Below are 20,185 nucleotides of genomic sequence, written 5' to 3'. Positions count from 1 at the left end.
CAGAAGCCAAAGTGGGACAGATACAACGTTGTGATCTCAATACAACTCAATGATTTTGTATCATAAGGGCGTGTGTGGTACGCGAATAAACGCATCATAAATGTCATGTTAATTGACTGCCATTATCTCATAAAACAAAACATAAGATATCATAAGCCTGTGTTGACCTCAGACCTTTTTCTGTGTGTTTTCCAAAACCCTGTTCATTCCCCATTAATTTTTCCCATAGAGATGGCTTTATTTATTTCCAAGTTTTAGGACTACAAGATGGCAGCTCTAGAGAGTACCACAGTTTGAGTCATAATACCCATCAAACCTAGCGGTCAAACAAAGAAATGGTTCCAACACTTAGAATAAGAGCTGTGTTTCATGTAGGCTTACCCTGGCATGACATTTTAATAACCGTGTAAATCTCTTTAGGACGAGTTGACTGTTCAGTATTTATAAAATCCCCTATGGGAAAAATGAATGGTGGAAAAACAATTGGAACCATTTCCCTATTTGACCGCTAGGTTTTATGGGTATGATGACACCTCCACTGTGGAGCTCTATTGTGGCCATAGCAAGTGAGAAACCACACCGGGCTGAGAAGCTGTCCACATTTGGTGAATTAGGATAGATAAACAATGATTATTCAATATAGCTAAGTTAATAGATTTCAACGAAGATAAACGAAACGGAGGGGAAATCCGGTGGAGGTGGAAGAGCAACGCTGAGCTGTGACTGGAGCAGAGATGCATGGAAAGGTAGGGAGGTTAGGAGTTGAGGAGGACGGGGCGGAGTGTAGTGGTGGAGTGGAAAAATGTGGATTCCAGCCAGGAATCATGTATTGGTTAATTTGCATTATTGCGAATTTTGATGGCTAATGGTCAAGAGTTCAAACAGTTTATTGAGGAGTTACCAGCCAAACCTGATGTGACATATCTCCAGGAGACATGGCTAAAACCTACTCTGGATTTTGTATTACAGGGTTATGTTGCAGTCCATAGAGATATGATAGGGGAGGAGGAGGGTGTGTTACCTTTATAAAGCAAGGGAACCCATATAGGTGTGTGGGAGAGGGAGTGGAACAGTAGTATGTAGTGGTAGCATTGTGGTTGGGAGGGAGGGAGGGAATATGGTAATAGTGAACTTTCACAACCTGTGCAAGAGATTGGAGTTGCTGTCCCTTGGGAATGTAGAAGGTCAAAATAGGAGATGGGTAATGTGGTGTGGGGATTTGAATTCTCATAGTACGCTCTGGGGAGGGCTACGGACTGATGTAAACTGACTAGTGTTGGAGGGAATACTGGATGACAAAGGGCTTGTGAGTCTTAACGACGGCCGGGGAACCAGGATTGACCCAGTAACTGGAAATTAATCTGCTCTGGATCTTACTTGGATCTCAAGTTGAATGGCAGGCGGATGTCGTTGGGAGGTTTTGGAGGAATCTACAGTGGGAATGAGGGAGGAAGAATCAGTAGGAAATTGATATTTGGTAAAGCAGAGTGGGGTCCGTTTCAGGAGTTGAGTGAACAGGAGTTATCTCACGTTGATCTTAATTCAGGTATAGAAACAGTCAATGATGGACTAAGAGGCACAATAGTAGGGGCAGCAAGGCAGGTGATTCCTATGGGTACAGGGGGGAGAAAGAGTAACGCAGTGGAGTGAAGAGTGTAGAGAAGCAGCGAAGAGTAGGAACAGCGCTTTCAGAATGTTGAAAAGGTCCCATAATTTCCAGCACCGGATTCAGTATAAGCAAGCACAAGCAGTAGTAAGGAGTGTCATTAGGACAGCTAAGAGGGAGTATTGGCGCCGGATGGTTAAGAGGATGAGTGGGGACAGAAGAGATTGGCATCTCTCTGTGCTGAAAAGTGGGGGGATTGCTGCATATGGAGAAGGCAGAGATGCTAACCCAGGCATTTGTGAATGATGCACAGCTCAAACAATCTGACAGAAGAGAGGCAGCATGGGAGAGAGAGGGTCAGCGGAGAGCATCCGGGGGTCACGGATCAGAGAGAGATGGTGGGGGGATACATTGAATGGCCCTTTTACGTTGGCTGAGATGAAGAGAGCATTAACTAAAGCTGGGGTAACATCTCCTGGGAAGGATGAGATGTGTTACATCATGATGGCTCATCTCAGTGACGCTGCAATGGGGAAAGTGTTGGGCCTTTACAAGGTGTGGCAGGAAGAGAAACTGCTGCCAGGAAGTTGGAAAGAGGCGCTAGTGGTGCTAATACATAAACCTGGGAAAGACCCTACCAGTCCTTCAAGCTATAGGCCGACTGTGTTGACATCTCACGTATGTAAACTTATGGAAAGGATGATAACGGGATAAGGCTGACTTACTTTCTGGAGAGTAAAAGACTAATGTCACTAGATCAAAGTGGGTTCAGGGAAGGCAAATAAGAAGGTGGTGGTTGCCGTTTTCTTTGATGTAGAGAAGGCCTATGATATGATGTTGAAGGAAGGCCTATATATCAATCTGGATAATATGGGGGTTGGAAAAAGGGCTTTTAACTGGATGAAGGATTTTATTTTGTCATTCGAGTGTCAAACCAGACCCCAGGAACCTAAACTCCTCCCACCCTCTCCAGATTCCTTCCATACAGCTTCAAGTATATTTGCTCCCCAACCTTCTTTCTAGAAAAAAACACAGTCTGGGTTTTCTCAACTGAAAACCTGAAGCCCCACATGACAGACCACTGCTCTACTTCACTAATCGCTTCTTGAACTCTTCTGGCTGCACAACAAAGGACTAATGACACTTCCCTGGCCCGAGACAGAAGGGAGGAAAGTGGTCACAAAGCTGAGACTGGGACACACAAGGCTAAATAGTACATTGAAAGTGCTGGCGGAACATCCGACTTGGATGTGTGATCATTGTCAGGAGGAGACGGAGACAGTGGAACATGTTCTATTTCAGTGGCAGAAATATGTGAGAGAAAGGCAGCGAATGTTATTAGATTTGAGGTGTAATGGGGCTGAAGAGCCAGGATTAAGTGAACTGCTGGGGAAATCTTCAGGGGATGTAGTATTTAATGATGTATTTCCTTTCCAGGAAAACGAGATTATTGGGTAGGATTTAGAGACTTTCGCTGTCTCTGGTCCACACTCCAGTCCAGTTGGTGGCGGTAATGCAGTTTAAATTTGGTTGCCAAAAGCGATATAAATTCCACAGAAGAGAAGAAGACGAAGAACCACGCCTTCTGCACCATCCACTTATTTATTTTTTTACCGTCCTGGATGAATTGCACAGCAGTGGTTATTTGTTCGTGCTGTGTTGAAAGAAGTAGGAAATAGTTTTATATTTAGCAGGAACGCCAAGCCGTAAACATGGGGGAAACCAGATTACCGCGTCATATGTTTTTATGGAGTATGGCAATTATTTACATGTTTGCTTTTGCATCCCTCTATGTTCAGATACCAGGTAAAACAACATTTATCTATTTAACATCTATTTATTAATTGCAATCGAAGGAACCTTATTATTGGTTGACTGTTTGTGATCATGGAAAGGTGTTCAGCTCTGCGTTGTTGAATCGGGTGGTTCCCACTTTTTTCCAAATATTTCGCTTGTGATGATGAACTGATTAATGTAGTTGCATCTGGTCGGTTAAGTACACTGGGGATGAAATTACTACTTTCTGAACTAGCCTGTGTTGTTGGACTGATCGGGCGACCTAATGACAATTTCCACGTGTTAAGCTAGGTTCATTGCCTTTGCTACAGTGTTACAACTCCTGCACCACCACCATAGTTTAGGCCTAGAAAAGGAGAATGTCTTTCGAGTGTATATTCAGTAGACTATTGTTTGATACTTTACGTACACAGATCTACATTGATGTGTTCGTATTTATTTATAAACATTAACTAGTTGTCTAGGTGAATGACTTGTTATAGAATGGCACTACGCGTAGTAAGGGGAACCAAACATGAATGTAGGGTGGTACGAACCATCCTGATCTCGCGAGCTCACAAGTTCGTATGAGGCTAGGGCAGGCTGGCGTTATAAAGGAGAGTGAGGCAAATTGGCAGCAATAGAAGTGATGTGGCCTTACATGCTATGGCCACGTCTTGACAGCACTGGCCATTATTTGACAGATACCCGTTTAGATATTTGCTTGGGGCAAGTGGATGTTTTCTTTACAATGGTCGTGTGTCGGTGCCTTTTTTATGGCTGTGTCTGTCTGTTTGAGGGTTAGGATTTCCCCCAGAATGTGCACACTGAAGCTTCCTGCAAGCTCTGAGTGCGTTGGGAATAACCCGTCATCAATCCAGTATTGGAGCTTGGCTCAGACCCCAAACAGTATACAATAGATCTGACTTGTAGTAGCATTTTCACGTTTTCCCAGTTTAAATACGAACTTGTAGTCATGTTGATTTGCCATCACTGTCATCACACCACTTTACTTTATCATGCAGCCATCTTATTATGCAAATTGTATGTGAAATGTACCAAGGTAAAATGTATTTTTTATATTGAATCTTGGGTTGCTATTCGGTTTTGTCTCCTCAATAGCTATTGAACCAAACATTCTATTATTATGAAAAATTCTGAATCGGGGGAGGATTGACAAAAATCCACTTCTTGTTCTTTTTAAAGACATTTAGATTTTCTTTACCAGGGGATTTAATTCTTCAATAGCTTTTACAAAAGCTGGAATGGATACATTTTTTTTCTTCTATAGATTTGAGTTTTTTACGTTTAGTCTTCAATATTTCTTTCTGTTAAATAACAGGTTGTTTGGGTGGGAGGAGGGTGATTAATGGACAGCCCCATTCACTCACGTAGTGATTAGGTCCACCTGCTAATCAACTCAGCATTTAGTGTGTGTGTGTGTGTGGAGGATATTTACCCTTGGAATCCTTCACAGCTCGTCATCTATTCGGTGCGGTATTGTCGTCGGCTGTTCCTGTGTGGAACATTCCGTGGATTTCACTGCTATTGTAAAGAAAGGTGCAAACGCTACACCTTGTATTCCAAAACGCCTGAAACCAACAGGCAGGATTTCTGACTAGACGCCGCCAAATTGTAATCATCATACACTCCCGCTGATGTTGGTTTCAGGCGTTTTGGAATACAATGTGTAGTGTTTGTACTTTTCTTTACACAAACAAACATGTCCATCCTCCCCCGATTTAAGCAATAAGTCCCGAGAAGGTGTGGTATGGCCTGTATACCACGGCTAAGGGCTGTTCTTACGCACGACGCAATGCGGAGTGCCTTGATACAGCCAATTGCTGTGGTATATTGACCATATACCACAAAACCCTGAGGTGCCTTATTGCTATTATAAACTGGTCACCAATGTAATTAGAATAGTAAAAGAAAATGTCATACCTGTTGTATACGGTCCGATATGCCATGGCTTTTTAGCCAATCAGCATTCGGGGCTCAAACCGCAGAGTTTATAATATAGAATTTATAATTTTCATAGTCATGGAATGCTTTGTGTAAGAGCTATTGAAGATTGAAATCTTATTATGAAAAATTCAAGTGTGGACTTTTCTCCATCCACCCCTGATTTTAGATAGTATTATCTTCATAGCCATGGTATGCTGGTTTCAATAGCTATTGATGAGAAAATCAAATATCCAATACGAAACACATTTTACCAAGGGCAAAATATGTATATGTCCATTGCTTGCAATCCACTCCATAGGCCACCTGCTGCCAGTCTGTAAAGTGACTAACTGAAATAACATGACAAGTGCTGGCAAGATGAGATGCATTGAACATGAATGAGTCATCGTTGCACAATTTAGTGTTTGTGTTTTACTTTATTTCTCTGCTTCTAATTCCAAGTGTGAGCATACTTTCAGTTGGTCCACTCTGTGTGCCAGGTATGTCGTAGTGGCACTTCTGGTCTATCAGCTTCACCTGTCGTCTCAAATGTACACTAAATACACTAGATTCCAATGAACTGTAGTAAGACTAGCTGTATGCTTTCAGTTTTTTTGATTAAAAAGTTATTCCACGCATTAATGCCACATTCCAATCAGTTGATCACAATCTTGGCTCAACCCATAAGCAATGTAAGCTTCTAAGCTCCACCTTTCCTTCACATGTTCCATTTGACTGAATAAAAAGACAGCACAGATAAAACAAGTGTCTTGTTTTCACATACATGACCTTTGAACTATTTAGCAGGGTACCATAAACCCACTTACTTTAAGTATGAACATGACCTCTATTCATTAACCCCATTCTCAATAAACACAACCCCCCCCCCCCCCCCTCTGTTTTGTTTATCCATCCCTGCTCTTTGTCTCGGTGGCCAGGTCTCTATGGCAATGAGGGGGTCCTGCCTGTGCGCCTGGTGGAGCCCCGTGTGGACGGCTCCAGGCCAGTGTTGGAGCAGATACATGCCCACCCCTCCCTGCTGTGGCTGGGGCCCCGGCTGGGTCTGGACCTGGACGCCCAGCAGGCAATGGAGCTGCTCTGCCTGGCGGGGGCGCTCTTAGCCCTGGGAGCAGCCCTACTGGAGCCCCTCCGAGACAGCCTGGTGTTCTTCTGTCTCTGGGCCCTCTACCTCTCCCTCTGTCAGGTCGGTGGGTGGGGGTGGTTGTCTGTCTGTCTGCCACTGGTTTGGTTAGATACTGTACAGTAAATTAATGATACAGTAAATTAATCAACATCATTTACTCTTGACAGGTGGGTCAAGACTTTCTGCGTTTTCAGTGGTAAGTGATCTGTTCTGAATTCTCATATGGGCTGAATTGATAGAGCGTAACAGGATGCAAAGCTCAGACTTTGAAACTAAAAGAAATGTGTTTACTAAAGTGTTATTGCTGAACACAATGTCTACTGGGTGTGTGTGATGTCATTTTGTTATCAGCCATGGGTTTTACTGCAAGAGCATCAGTGTAGGACAAGAAACTGCTATTGGGACCATTTGCCAGTCAAATTCACTATCCACTCCTCATAATTCTGTGTTTATTACATATTACAAGCTACCGTACAGTGCACCGGTTGTCTATCTTGCGACTAGAACGGTTGTTGAAAGTGTGCGTATGTATCAGTCTTCGACATCATGCATATTCTATAGAGGTAAGCAGACTTTGCATTGAAGGACATCTATCACACATGTAATATGGTTTTAGAGTTATTGACTTTTAGCTAAGCTAAGCTTGGAGATGTGCTAGAATTGCAACACATTTACTGATATCTGGTTGTAGCAAAGCAAGATGGCGTAAGGCCAGGGCCGAGCTGCCCATTAGGCATGATTAGGCGGCTGCCTATGGCAGTAGATTGACAAGGGCTAAACTGACCCAGGCATACCTTTTAAACAACACATAAAACCTCACATAATTCTTCCCAAAAACAATGACAGTTTCTCTCAACCAGCGGTTTATGGGAGTTTTAGGTGAGCTCTGATGACACCCTGTGATAAGCAGTGCCCACTTTGTCAAAAGCAGGGGTGTAAAGTATTTTGCTTTGTCCATTCCCAGCTTGCCTCTCCAGGGTGCTGTTGGAGAGATGCATCCACCAACTTTCTGTCTATGGAAAAATTAATCTAACAAAAAAAAAAATCACTTAGCAGATCTGGCCTACGGTATGAAAATGTATTGAGGCAGACACTTTTTACATCATGCACGTTTCTCCAATCAAACAGCTGAACGTAAATGGTGCCCGATCAAATAAAAAAATGTGCTGACATGTTAGCGAACACCGTATCCTAAACAAATGTATTTGTCACAGGAATCAGGACAAACAAAGGACTAAAAAGTATGAATTTTTCCACCTTTTCAACGTCATTTTGCTCACAGGGACTATTCTAGTTTTGTGGGGGTATATGGTGGTCGGAATTTGTTTTTGTCTCGCCTAGGGTGTCAGAATGGCCAGGACTGGGTCTGTGCAAGGCTTTGGTTTCCCCAGCAGTTGCATGGAGTAGTAAATAGATAATAAATAGTTGCCTGGTTGTGTTTTTATAAGTAGTAGGGGTGGGTGTGTCTGAACTGTTTATAGTTAGCTGGCTATCCACTAACACACACCATTTGGTTCTGCATGAAGAGAATGCCAACCTACAACCGGTTTTAAGATGCACAGCTACCAGTATGTTTTGCTGTCTCAGTGCCTCTGGCTCTAACGGGCATTGCTTCTACTAGGCTAACTGATTCCCTGGAAGGCAGTGTCATTGGATTTGAAGCTCCGTGATAGGTACTGTATTCCACTGTTTTGAGCAGGAATTTCATGTAGCCTCCTGGTGCAGGAATTTCATGTAGCCTCCTGGTGCAGGAATTTCATGTAGCCTCCTGGTGCAGGAATTTCATGTAGCCTCCTGGTGCAGGAATTCCATGTAGCCTCCTGGTGCAGGAATTCCATGTAGCCTCCTGGTGCAGGAATTCCATGTAGCCTCCTGGTGCAGGAATTTCATGTAGCCTCCTGGTGCAGGAATTTCATGTAGCCTCCAGGTGCAGGAATTTCATGTAGCCTCCAGGTGCAGGAATTTCATGTAGCCTCCTGGTGCAGGAATTTCATGTAGCCTCCTGGTGCAGGAATTTCATGTAGCCTCCTGGTGCAGGAATTTCATGTAGCCTCCTGGTGCAGGAATTTCATGTAGCCTCCTGGTGCAGGAATTTCATGTAGCCTCCTGGTGCAGGAAATTCATGTAGCCTCCTGGTGCAGGAAATTCATGTAGCCTCCTGGTGCAGGAAATTCATGTAGCCTCCTGGTGCAGGAATTTCATGTAGCCTCCTGGTGCAGGAAATTCATGTAGCCTCCTGGTGCAGGAATTTCATGTAGCCTCCTGGTGCAGGAAATTCATGTAGCCTCCTGGTGCAGGAAATTCATGTAGCCTCCTGGTGCAGGAATTTCATGTAGCCTCCTGGTGCAGGAATTTCATGTAGCCTCCTGGTGCAGGAAATTCATGCAGCCTCCTGGTGCAGGAATTTCAAGTGAAATGTAATCTATTGATTGTATTTATTTATCAACTTTGTCATTTCTTTGAGACCTGAGATTTTGGGTTGTTGGAGTGATTTCAGTGCCTTATACATTTATAGTTATGATGTGAGGAGGACTGGGGATTTTTTCCCCAAGGAGAGCGTTATTTAATTATTAATGTCTCGTTTGATTCCCTCCCATAGGGACAGCTTGCTGTTGGAGGCGGGCTTCCTGACCGTGCTCGTCGCGCCGCTCAACCTCCTGCGGTGGCGCTCGGCATTCCGTCAGCATGACGCCGTGACCTTCTGGCTGGTGCGCTGGCTCCTGTTCCGCCTCACCTTTGGCTCCGGTGTCGCCAAGCTGGCCAGCCACTGCCCCAGCTGGTGGGGGCTCACCGGTGAGACAGGGGAACCTCTTATGACACAACTGTACTCTTCAATGTATACTGAACAAAAATATAAACGCAACAATTTCAATGATTTTTACAGAGTTAGTTTATATATGGAAATCAGTCGATTTAATAAATAAATTCATTAGGCCCTAATCTATGGATTGCACATGACTCCGCAATGAGTCAGCCAGTCAGAATGAGTTTTTCCCCATAAAAGGGCTTGCAAAAATCGCTGAAGTTGGAGACTTTTATCTCCCTCACCAACTTTAAACATCTGCTATCTGAGCAGCTAACCGATCGCTGCAGCTGTACATAGTCCATCGGTAAATAGCCCACCCAATTTACCTACCTCATCCCCATACTGTTTTTATTTATTTACTTTTCTGCTCTTTTGCACACCAGTATCTCTACCTGCAAATGACCATCTGATCATTTATCACTCCAGTGTTAATCTGCTAAATTGTCATTATTCGCCTACCTCCTCATGCCTTTTGCACACAATGTATATAGACTCTTTTTTTTGTTATTGACTTGTTTATTGTTTACTCCATGTGTAACTCTGTGTTGTCTGTTCACACTGCTATGCTTTATCTTGGCCAGGTCGCAGTTGTAAATGAGAACATGTTCTCAACTAGCCTACCTGGTTATATAAAGGTAAAATACAAATATTACAGACAGAAATACTCCTCATTTTCATCAGCTGTCCGGGTGGCTGGTCTCACACGATCCCGTAAGGTGAAGAAGCCGGATGTGGAGGTCAGTGGGCTGGCGTGGTTACACGTGGTCTGCGGGTTGTGAGGCCGGATGGAGTACTGACAAATTCTCTAAAATGACATTATGACCTTATGGTAGAGAAATTAACATTCAATCAGCGATGGCTCTGGTGGGCGGCTCTAGCAGCGGCTCTGGTGGACTTTTTTTGTGTGGTTGTTTCTTGTGCCCGGCACAAGGTGCACCTGTGTAATCATACTGTTTAGTCAGCTTCTTGATGTGCCACCTGTGCCAGACTGGTTGAGCAATGATAACATTACTCATGCTTGTAGATTTATTAATAAAGGCAATGGGGAAGGAGTGCGTGTGTTTGGCTATGATTGTACAGTGTGCATCATGTAAGGGGTGTGTACCTCACCCAGTGGCAGTATTCTCATTAACTTCCATGATGGTAATGATGATGCCTGGAGCCTCACTCCACATCAGTCGCAGTTCAGGAAAAGTGTCAGCGATTTTAAAAACGTGATTTCAAAAAAGGTGCAAGGTGCAGTGTTATGGGTCAATCTTTACTCATCCATGTCTCATATCCTCCCTCCCCTCTGTCACCCCATCAAACCCCTCCCTCTTCCCAGCGGTGAAACACATGTTTGAGGCCCAAGGCATCCCCCTGCCCTGGTCCTGGTTCATCCAGCAGCTGCCAGACTGGTACCTGAAGCTGGGGACTGTTGGTCTGTTGGTGACCGAGATCGCTGTGCCAGCCCTCTACTTCGCCCCCATCCGCCACCTCAGACTGGCAGCCTTCTACATTCAGGTGTGTGTGGTTACACCAGCAGCTGCTAAACATGAGCATGTAAAATGTCTAAGAAAGAATTGAACACACTGATATACAGGCTTCCAGTTTGTTTTCAATGTTTCCTCCCGCCGCCTAAATCGCTATCAAGTGTTGAGGTCTGGCTGAGAGAGGAGAGGTTCAGAAAAACGCCTACCTACAGTACAAATTTGCGTGTGTGACATTTGTATGCTTGATGGTGAATGAATGACACCTAACTATACACATGTCTAAGGGGAATTTGAGTGTTGCAGGATTGCGACCCCACACATGTAATTTGCACGATGCCTTTATCTAACTATACCTACCCACTTCTCTCTGTAACTGATAACCAGGCAGTGTACCAGGTGAAGTTAATGTTCGTGGGGAACTATGGCTTCCTCCCCTTCCTCTCCCTGGCTCTGACTTTCTCCCTGTTGGACGACGACCATATCAGCTACTGGCTGGGCCACGGCAAGAAGAAGAGCGCCAAGAGTATGACCTCATTCTCTTCTTATGCAACTCTCACATTTCACATTTAACACCAGAGTAGACGTTCAGGCCAGCTTTCTCCCTAAAACAGCATTATCCACACCCAGTATGGTGTTTTAAGCTGGTGGAAGGTACTATAAAACACAAAGGCTGTTACAGTAATGATCAGCTTCCTTTTTATTTTCCTATTCTGCCTTGCCAGTTGGCCAGCACAGTGAGGGGTGCATTGCTGAGTGCATGCCAGCAAAACACTGGTTCAGTTCCGATGGGTGTCCTTGAGTCTTGATGGCAGGGAGAGGAAAGGGGGGGGGGTCATTGTTTTATTCTCAGGCAGAGTGGTCTGATCTGTCAGGTGTTATCCTGTTTAAGTACTTCTGTGATGTATTTTGTTTATCGACAGTTAACATTCCTAATGTCCTGAAAGGGTAACCCCTTAACGTAACTTTACAAAATACATGTTTAGTAGCTGGACAACAACAAATGATGGACTCTGTGATACTAAGAGTACCTAATCTAATTAAGTGTTTATTTTTTTTGCAGCCTGGCACCAAACCATAATGTCATTGGTGTTGCTGGCTGTATTTGCTGCCATCATCTATGGAACTAAAGTGCTCTTCACACTGGAAATGGACTGGGAGGCCAAGACCATGACCTCTAAAACCGGTAGGTTAACAGTGCATTTGGTATTCAATCCCCTTGACTTTTTCCACATTTTGTTACAGCCTTATTCTAAAATTGATTGAGCCATTTAAAAAAAATCTACACACTATCCCATAATCACATTTACATAAGTAGGTTTTTATCAACGATCTCTCAGCACTTTGCTCTGTTCATATTTGCCTCTATCCTGACTAGTCTCCAAGTCCCTGCCACTGAAAAACATCCCCACAGCATGATGCTGCTACCACCATGCTTAGGCCAAAGAGTTCAATCTTGGTTTCATCAGACCAGATAATCTTGTTTCTCATGATCTGAGAGTCTTTAGGTGCCTTTTGGCAACCTCCAAGCAGGCTGTCATGTGCATTTTACTGCGGAGTGGTTTCCGTTTGGCCACTACCATAAATGCCTGATTGGTGGAGTGCTGCAGAGATGGTTGTCCTTCTGGAAGGTTCTCCCATCTCCACAGATGAACTCTGGAGCTCTCTGAGTGACCATCTGGTTCTTGGTCACCTCCCCGACCAAGGCCTTTCTCCCCCGATTGCTCAGTTTGGCTGGGCGGCCAGCTCTAGGAAGAGTCATGGTGGTTCCAAACTTCTTCCATTTATGAATGATGGAGGCCGCTGTGTTCTTGGGGACCTTCAATGCTGTAGACATTTTTTGGAGCCCTTCCCAGATCTGTGCCTCGACACAATCCTGTCTTGGAGCTCTAATTCCTTTGACCTCATGGCTTAGTTTTTGCTCTGACATGCACTGTCAACTGTGGGACCTTATATAGACAGGTGTGTGTGCCTTTCCAAATAATTTGAATTTACCACAGGTGGACTCCAAAGTTGTAGAAACAGCTCAAGGATGATCAATGGAAACAGGATGCACCTGAACTCAATTTCGAGTCTCATAGCAAAGGGTCTGAATACTTACCTAAAGGTATTTCTGTTTTTTACTTTTAATACTGCAAAAAAATATATAACCTTTTTTCGCTTTGTCATTATGGGGTATAGTTAATCCATTTTAGAATAAGGCTGCAATGTAACAAAATAAGGAAAAAGTCAAGGGGTTTGAAGACTTTCCGAAGGCACTGTAATACTGTATACCTAGTGACTCGGTAGGTTAACATCTATATATTACTGTATACCTAGTGACTCTGTAGGTTAACATCTATATATTACTGTATACCTCGTGACTCGGCAGGTTAACATCTATATATTACCGTATACCTAGTGACTCGGTAGGTTAACATCTATATATTACTGTATACCTCGTGACTCGGCAGGTTAACATCTATATATTACTGTATACCTAGTGACTCGGTAGGTTAACATCTATATATTACTGTATACCTCGTGACTCGGTAGGTTAACATCTATATATTACTGTATACCTCGTGACCCGGTAGGTTAACATCTATATATTACTGTATACCTAGTGACTCGGTAGGTTAACATCTATATATTACTGTATACCTCGTGACCCGGTAGGTTAACATCTATATATTACTGTATACCTAGTGACTCGGCAGGTTAACATCTATATATTACTGTATACCTAGTGACTTGGCAGGTTAACATCTATATATTACTGTATACCTAGTGACCCGGTAGGTTAACATCTATATATTACTGTATACCTAGTGACTCTGTAGGTTAACATCTATATATTACTGTATACCTCGTGACCCGGTAGGTTAACATCTATATATTACTGTATACCTTGTGACTCTGTAGGTTAACATCTATATATTACTGTATACCTAGTGACTCTGTAGGTTAACATCTATATATTACTGTATACCTAGTGACTCTGTAGGTTAACATCTATATATTACTGTATACCTCGTGACCCGGTAGGTTAACATCTATATATTACTGTATACCTAGTGACTCTGTAGGTTAACATCTATATATTACTGTATACCTAGTGACTCGGCAGGTTAACATCTATATATTACTGTATACCTAGTGGCTCGGCAGGTTAACATCTATATATTACTGTATACCTCGTGACTCGGTAGGTTAACATCTATATATTACTGTATACCTCGTGACTCGGTAGGTTAACATCTATATATTACTGTATACCTCGTGACTCGGTAGGTTAACATCTATATATTACTGTATACCTAGTGACTCGGCAGGTTAACATCTATATATTACTGTATACCTAGTGACTTGGCAGGTTAACATCTATATATTACTGTATACCTAGTGACTCTGTAGTGTTGCTTTATTTTATTTCCTGATGGATGTCAATCATTGACAATACATTGTTACGTTAATAGTCAAGTGATTTTGTTTCATGTATTTGTCCTGTTTTGTAGCCTTCACCCAGCAGCAGTTTGGCAATTGGTTGAAGCTTGTGACAGGACCCACTATCTGGGTAGGAGTTCTCTCTCTCACCTGGGAGGTGGTGGCAGCCATGCTTGGGTGAGTAGGCTATATCATACTAAAACAGTATCTGTAAAAAAGTTTGCAATTCAAAGATGGTAAATCTTAGGACCAGGAGTTTTTCAATTGTGAAATACAGTTGAAGTCAGAAGTTTACATGCACTTATGTTGGAGTCATTAAATCTCGTTTTTCAACCACTGGTGTACTTCACAAAATAGATGGCTTCATGAGGTAGGAAAATTATGTGGATATTGAAGCAACATCTCAAGAAATCAGTCAGGAAGTTAAAGCTTGGTCGCAAATAGACAATGACCCCAAGCATACTTCCAAAATTGTGGCAAAATGGCTTAAGGACAAAGTCAAGGTATTGGAGTGGCCATCACAAAGCCCTGAACTCAATTCTATAGAACATTTATGGGCAGAACTGAAAAAGCGTGTGCGAGCAAGGAGGCCTACAAACCGGACTCAGTTACACCAGCTCTAACTTATTGTGGAAGGCTACCCAAAACATTTGACCCAAGTTAAACAATTTAAAGGAAATGCTACCAAATACTAATGGAGTGTATGTAAACTTCTGACCCACTGGGAATGTGATGAAAAATCATTCTCTCTACTATTATTCTGATATTTCACATTCTTAAAATAAAGTGGTGATCCTAACTGACCTGAGACAGGACATTGGGATTAAATGTCAGGAATTGTGAAAAACTAAGTTTAAATGTATTTGGCTAAGGTGTATGTAAATTTCCGACTTCAACTGTAGATCTAGTTCCACTGCATTTGCCGACCCCAGAACAGTGGTCTGCCCCGTTGCAGCGTGCGTCATCCTTGTTTTGCGTTTAATGTCCACTGATCTCAGATCTGTGTTTCCTACCCCAGGTGTGTGTGTGTTAGAGGGTGTCTCTGGAAGCTCTGGGGTCTTGTCCAATGGGCTGTCATTGTCTCTGCTGCAGTCGCCGTGTTTGCTATCAGTGTGGTGAGTCACACAGGGAGCCTTCTGATTGTGAATCACTTTAATGAAGACAGCATAAATCTACCTAATTGGTCTGTTGGAGTTACTATTGGTCTAGTAGTTAGCACTGTTTATAAGAATCTCTCTGATTTGGTCATGGTCCCCAGGTGCCCTACTCATCCATGGAGCAGGTGTACAGCAGTAAGATCCTCCCGGAGGTGAGACAGGCCTACAGCCTAGTGGAGCGCTATAGACTGGTCAGTGCCTACAGCCTGGACAGCAGGGTGGACGGGAGGTCAGAGGTCGTCTTCGAGGGCAGCATGGACAAGAATACCTGGACGGTAAGAGAGCGGGGACCAAAATAATAGTTTTGGCTGAAAAGGTTTTGTTTTTTTCTCAGATTTCACAATATTAGACATGGAATGTCCTCAATCACATGATCTTCCTCAACTACTTGAATTTTATAAAGTAAAACAATCTTATATAGTTCTGCGACAGGTGTATCGTGTTTCAATGCACCTTTCCCAATTGGCCCTCCTAGGAGATAGAGTTCATGTACAAGCCGGGAAATGTGGGCGTGGCCCCTCCAGTGGTGGCCCCCCACCAGCCACGGTTAGACTGGCAGATGAGCCAGGCAGCCCAGGGACTGGCCGATCAGAGCCCCTGGTTCACAAGCCTAGTGCACTGCCTACTGCAGGGCAATAAGGATGGTGAGTACTGCACTCTGTGATAATGACTTCTATTTTTCAATTAAAGTGTAGAGCACAGACGTCTTTGTTTTAATAAGAGGAAAGCGCAGGTTGCATCTGGCAGACTACTTTTATTTTGGCTCTTGATGGGTGTTTTTAGGCCTGTGGCCTTTTCTAGGATCAGCTCCCCCTCCTGTCTATCATCTTATTGATTATGATCTTAAAGGCAAAACTGATCCTAGATCAGCACTCCTACTCTGAGACGCTTTATGAATACGGGCCCAGAAATTCACTTGTATGCGCCTGACATGTAAAACTGCTAGTCAGTGTGAGGTGGGCGTGATTTACTCACACATTGTAGATCATTGACCTTCCAACAAAGGAGAAATATCAGCAACACTCAGATGACCACTCGCCTGCATGCTGCACTCCGTTTCTCACACATGACTCTATCTCTCCCTGTGTCCCAGTGGTGAGACTGATCCAGACAGACTCAGCTCAATACCCATTCAGCCAGGCCCCCCCGGTCTACCTCCGAGCCAGCCTCTACCGGTACTGGTTCACCCAGACCGCACAGGACTGGTGAGCAGCCTACGGCTTCCACTTCAGCAGTGGGTGTACTGGGGAGAGAGTGCTAATGGTTAACCCATGAATTCCTTAGATTATTCATTCATAAAATCAGTTAAGATTTACAAGTGAACTTAAATAGTCACTATATTAAGTGATGTTATTCATAAAATGCCCACAAAATGTACAGTATTCTAATCGTCAGAATTCGATGAAGCCACTCGACTCAACCAGACACAAATAAAATGTTCCTATGGTAACGAGTGGTGTATTGGTTGTCTTCCCTGTCAGGTCTGGTCCTAAAGAGTGGTGGAGGAGAGACTATTCAGAGGAGTTCTATCCTGCAGTGCAGCTGGGTGACCCTACCCTAGAGGGCATGCTCAACCAGCACGGACTCAAGGTAGCTAAGCCTTTCTGCTCAACTGGGTTACGTTGTAACTTTGTGTTGTGCTAATAATATCAGTACTGTGGCTTGTGGTGATTGCCCCTCCAACTCCAGATGTGGTGCTGTATTGGCTATATGGAATTCACGCTCCCCTTTGCTTTTGTGTGTGTGGTGCGTACTAGTGTGTGCTGTATGGCCAGGTGTACCAAGTCTGATTTCTCAGACGCGCATACCAACAACACTCACACTCTTACGTGTCTTTGTTGTGTATGTACATGTGCTTACATATTAACTTTGTGTGCAGGAGACGTTCCCGATTCAGCCCAGTCCTGACTCTCCTCTGGCCCAGGCTCTGAAGCAGGTACGGGGCCACGTTCAGACTCTACCTGACCACCTGGTGCTCTGGTCCCTCCTGGCCACTGTCGCCACCATCTGGCTCTTCAAAACCCTGCTCTCCGGGGTCCTGGGGGGCCGAAAGGCTAAACCCACTCCGGCCGAACCCAAGGCCAAGAAGGCGAAGGCCCAGCCAGCAGCGAAAAATGCATCGGCCTCCAGTCTCAAAGCAGGGAGGGAGACTTCTGAGGAGAGTAGACGGGATGCTGACAAGAGCCCTAAGAAGAGGAAGTGATGTGGAACTTCTGCCGTGGGACTTCCTGTTACGTTCTTGTTGTTGCCCCTTGTCTCGGGATGGAGGGCGGAGAGAAGGGGTGTTACCTACATGTAAATCTCAGGTGTTTCTACAGTAACTAACAATCCGACCAGCTCTTTCTACAGTAACTACCAATCCGACCAGCTCTGTGACTCGGAGACCACCACCGTGGCCTTGTATTCAGTCAGTTCTCATCTCTCACTCACTCACACCCATATATTGCACATACACAAGCAAAAGCGTCTATTTTCTCTGTGCCTCCTTCCGTCACCATATTCTCAGGTCCACCTATGGATGAGTCTTCAGACATGGCTACGGGCGAGTCCCTGGCATCACAGTACAGTGCTGCTTTGTCATGAGCTGTTTTTGAGCTTTGCCATCTGTTCTTCAGGGAACACTTTATCTGAATTCTGGGAATGCATTCATCCATTTTAACGGTTGTTGTCCAACAGTTTTAATCTTGTGCTATATCTTTAATATGATATTCAGGCTGGGTGCAGTTATTGTACCTCAGTGAACCCTTTCATGGACCGCATCACTCTTTTTTAAACATTTGAAGTTGTCAAGTGATTCCATGTAATGATATCTATACCCGGGCCCTCTATCCCGACCACGAGAAACTGTATAGTGACATCGTCAAGAATACTGTATTCTGAAAGCTTTGTCCTGCTAAACCTTTTGCCTTAGAAATCTGTGGTTTGCTGTTCAAACGTCAAAAGCCCTTTGGTCACATTTAATTTTTTTAACAGCTTACAATGCATAACTGCTCCTAAAGAAATCTTTATATTCCACATCTGTGTATATTTGAGACGTGGTATTACTTAAGCTTAGTGTATTAGGTTCAAGCACGGCTGCAAAATGACTGGGCTCTTAAGGAGAAATTCCAAGCCCTAGGGCGCTATTCAGTCTATCGCTGAGGCGGTACAGATTGTGTGATTAGAATGTAAAGGTCCTTTTTACTGGTCAGTGTTGAATTATTATTATTTAAAAAAATCTTAGCTGTATATTGAAACCGAACACTTAGATTTGACAAACTACAGATGGAAAAAGACAAACGTTCAGTGCTCGTCAGAAACTAGACTTTCGATCTTGTCAAATCTAGTTGAAAAGGTGTGCTTGTCAATACCAGGTAAACTAAGAGGTCTGCATGTTATGTTAAAGGTCAACAACAACAAAAGGGACTGTGACTTGGAGCTTCAAACCCCGTTTTTAGATTTGTGGGTTCAATTATTTTAGTGATTTGACCTGGGCTGATAGTTTCTATAGGAACAGAGACCAATGACCAATATGTGGTGCTCTTTGTTTCTGCATTTTATTCATGACAAATGTACAGTGTGAAAGAGCCAGTGGCTCTCTGGTTAGGATCTCACCTATTTATGTATGGGGTTATAGGGTCAGCTCCTCAGTGGCTGTGTTGACACTTGGTAATGGTTGGAAGGCTGGTAGATGTCATGGGGGTGAATCCCTGGGGTCCCCTCCTATGAAGAAACTCCTGGGGGAAAGGTGGGCACTTCGTTTTTACATTTATTTTCATTTCTAGGCGACGTGCCCACTTACAGGAGTATCTCCATAAGCACTGCTCTTTGCTGTCTGTATCACAGAGGGAACCCCAAGAATTTGCCCCCCTCTGCTTATGTTATCACACCCTTCTGCCAATGTCACCTTTTATGTGGCAGCCACTCCAAGTGGCCTTGACTCACTGACCTGCAGAGTCCTCAGTAGGCAACCGTGCCCCAGAGTTCAAACCTGTAAACCCATGCTTATGGGGCGAGATCTTAACGCCAGAGCCCTTCACCCTTATGCTTTGCTTCATAATTTGACATTGAGAGTTCGGTTGATATGTATATTTGGCTGTGGTTAAAAGTTTTCTTGTGTGTTGGTTGGATGAATGGAAAGATTTGCTCAAGCATTGCTTCAAATGTTTTATCAACAAAGACGGTTGCATCTGGTTATCTTCGTTTCATACTATTAAAGATTTGAAATTGTGGGTAAACCTTTTGACAGAGACTTAAAATACTTATTTTGTATATGAATGAACCCCCCCCCCAAAAAAATTCTGTATAATATTTATTTCACAATTATGCCACAGGAAGACTGGTCACATTACTAGACAAGGCACTGAGAATGAGTCCATAGTGAGGTTGTTTTGTGGGAGCCTGAGCCCTGTTGGTCCTTCCTAGGGCACTGTCCAACTCTGTCTGGGGAGGATAGTCTTCGGGCTCGATTCAAGCTGTGTCGTGGAAGTTTAGCGCTATTTAAATGTAACGGCAATGTTCCCGCCTTCATGGTAAATGCTTCATATGTCGGTGGAATCGGAAAACATTTCTGTAGTGCTGAAGTTCAGATGGAATTGTGCTCTTAGTAGTCCCACAGTGCTGCCCTCCACTGGTCAAGATGTGAACAACATGTAGCAGCACTCCTCACAGCTTTATCAGAGGGAGAGTGAGGACTGTGACGTGTGTGTGTGTGTCTCTCTCAGCAGTCCTGGAGCAGGTCATACGGGCCACCCTCTACCACCTGGTGTTTGTCCTCCTGTTAAAACACATATGTCATCTGGAGTTATGGTATCACCCCCTAGAGCAAAGGGGCCACTTCACCATGTACTGTTCAATGGTACTCATACACACATT

At 43.8% G+C, this 20,185-nt stretch overlaps 2 protein-coding genes across 3 annotated transcripts in view; one reads left to right on the top strand and one right to left on the bottom strand.

Moving 5' to 3' along the window:
* Window positions 1-470: 470 nt before the first annotated feature.
* LOC109896297 (lipase maturation factor 2-like) lies at window positions 471-19,556 on the top strand. 2 transcript variants are annotated; one of them, XM_031831832.1, is made up of 14 exons: window positions 471-746; window positions 6,268-6,533; window positions 6,641-6,669; window positions 9,073-9,266; window positions 10,604-10,782; window positions 11,136-11,274; window positions 11,812-11,934; window positions 14,246-14,351; window positions 15,193-15,289; window positions 15,433-15,606; window positions 15,807-15,975; window positions 16,425-16,536; window positions 16,813-16,921; window positions 17,211-19,548. In XM_031831832.1, exons 2-14 carry the CDS (start codon window positions 6,417-6,419, stop codon window positions 17,532-17,534), a joined length of 1,872 nt encoding a protein of 623 aa, XP_031687692.1. In that variant the 5' UTR covers window positions 471-746; window positions 6,268-6,416; the 3' UTR covers window positions 17,535-19,548. The 2 variants fall into 2 exon arrangements, with proteins under 2 accessions (XP_031687692.1, XP_031687691.1); XM_031831831.1 differs by lacking the exon at window positions 471-746 and adding an exon at window positions 3,160-3,412 and having other exon boundaries at window positions 17,211-19,556.
* Window positions 18,854-20,185, bottom strand: part of stab2 (stabilin 2) — a 33,699-nt gene continuing 32,367 nt past the window's right edge. Inside the window, exon 67 of the mRNA XM_020491039.2 lies at window positions 18,854-20,087. Within this exon, the coding sequence (XP_020346628.2) occupies window positions 20,031-20,087 (57 nt within the window). The 3' untranslated portion in view covers window positions 18,854-20,030. The remainder of the gene's footprint in view (window positions 20,088-20,185) is intronic.

This window comes from Oncorhynchus kisutch, linkage group LG9 (genome assembly GCF_002021735.2).
Source record: "Oncorhynchus kisutch isolate 150728-3 linkage group LG9, Okis_V2, whole genome shotgun sequence".
NCBI classification, from domain to species: Eukaryota; Metazoa; Chordata; class Actinopteri; order Salmoniformes; family Salmonidae; genus Oncorhynchus; species Oncorhynchus kisutch.
This window is presented reverse-complemented; position numbering and strand designations above follow the sequence as displayed.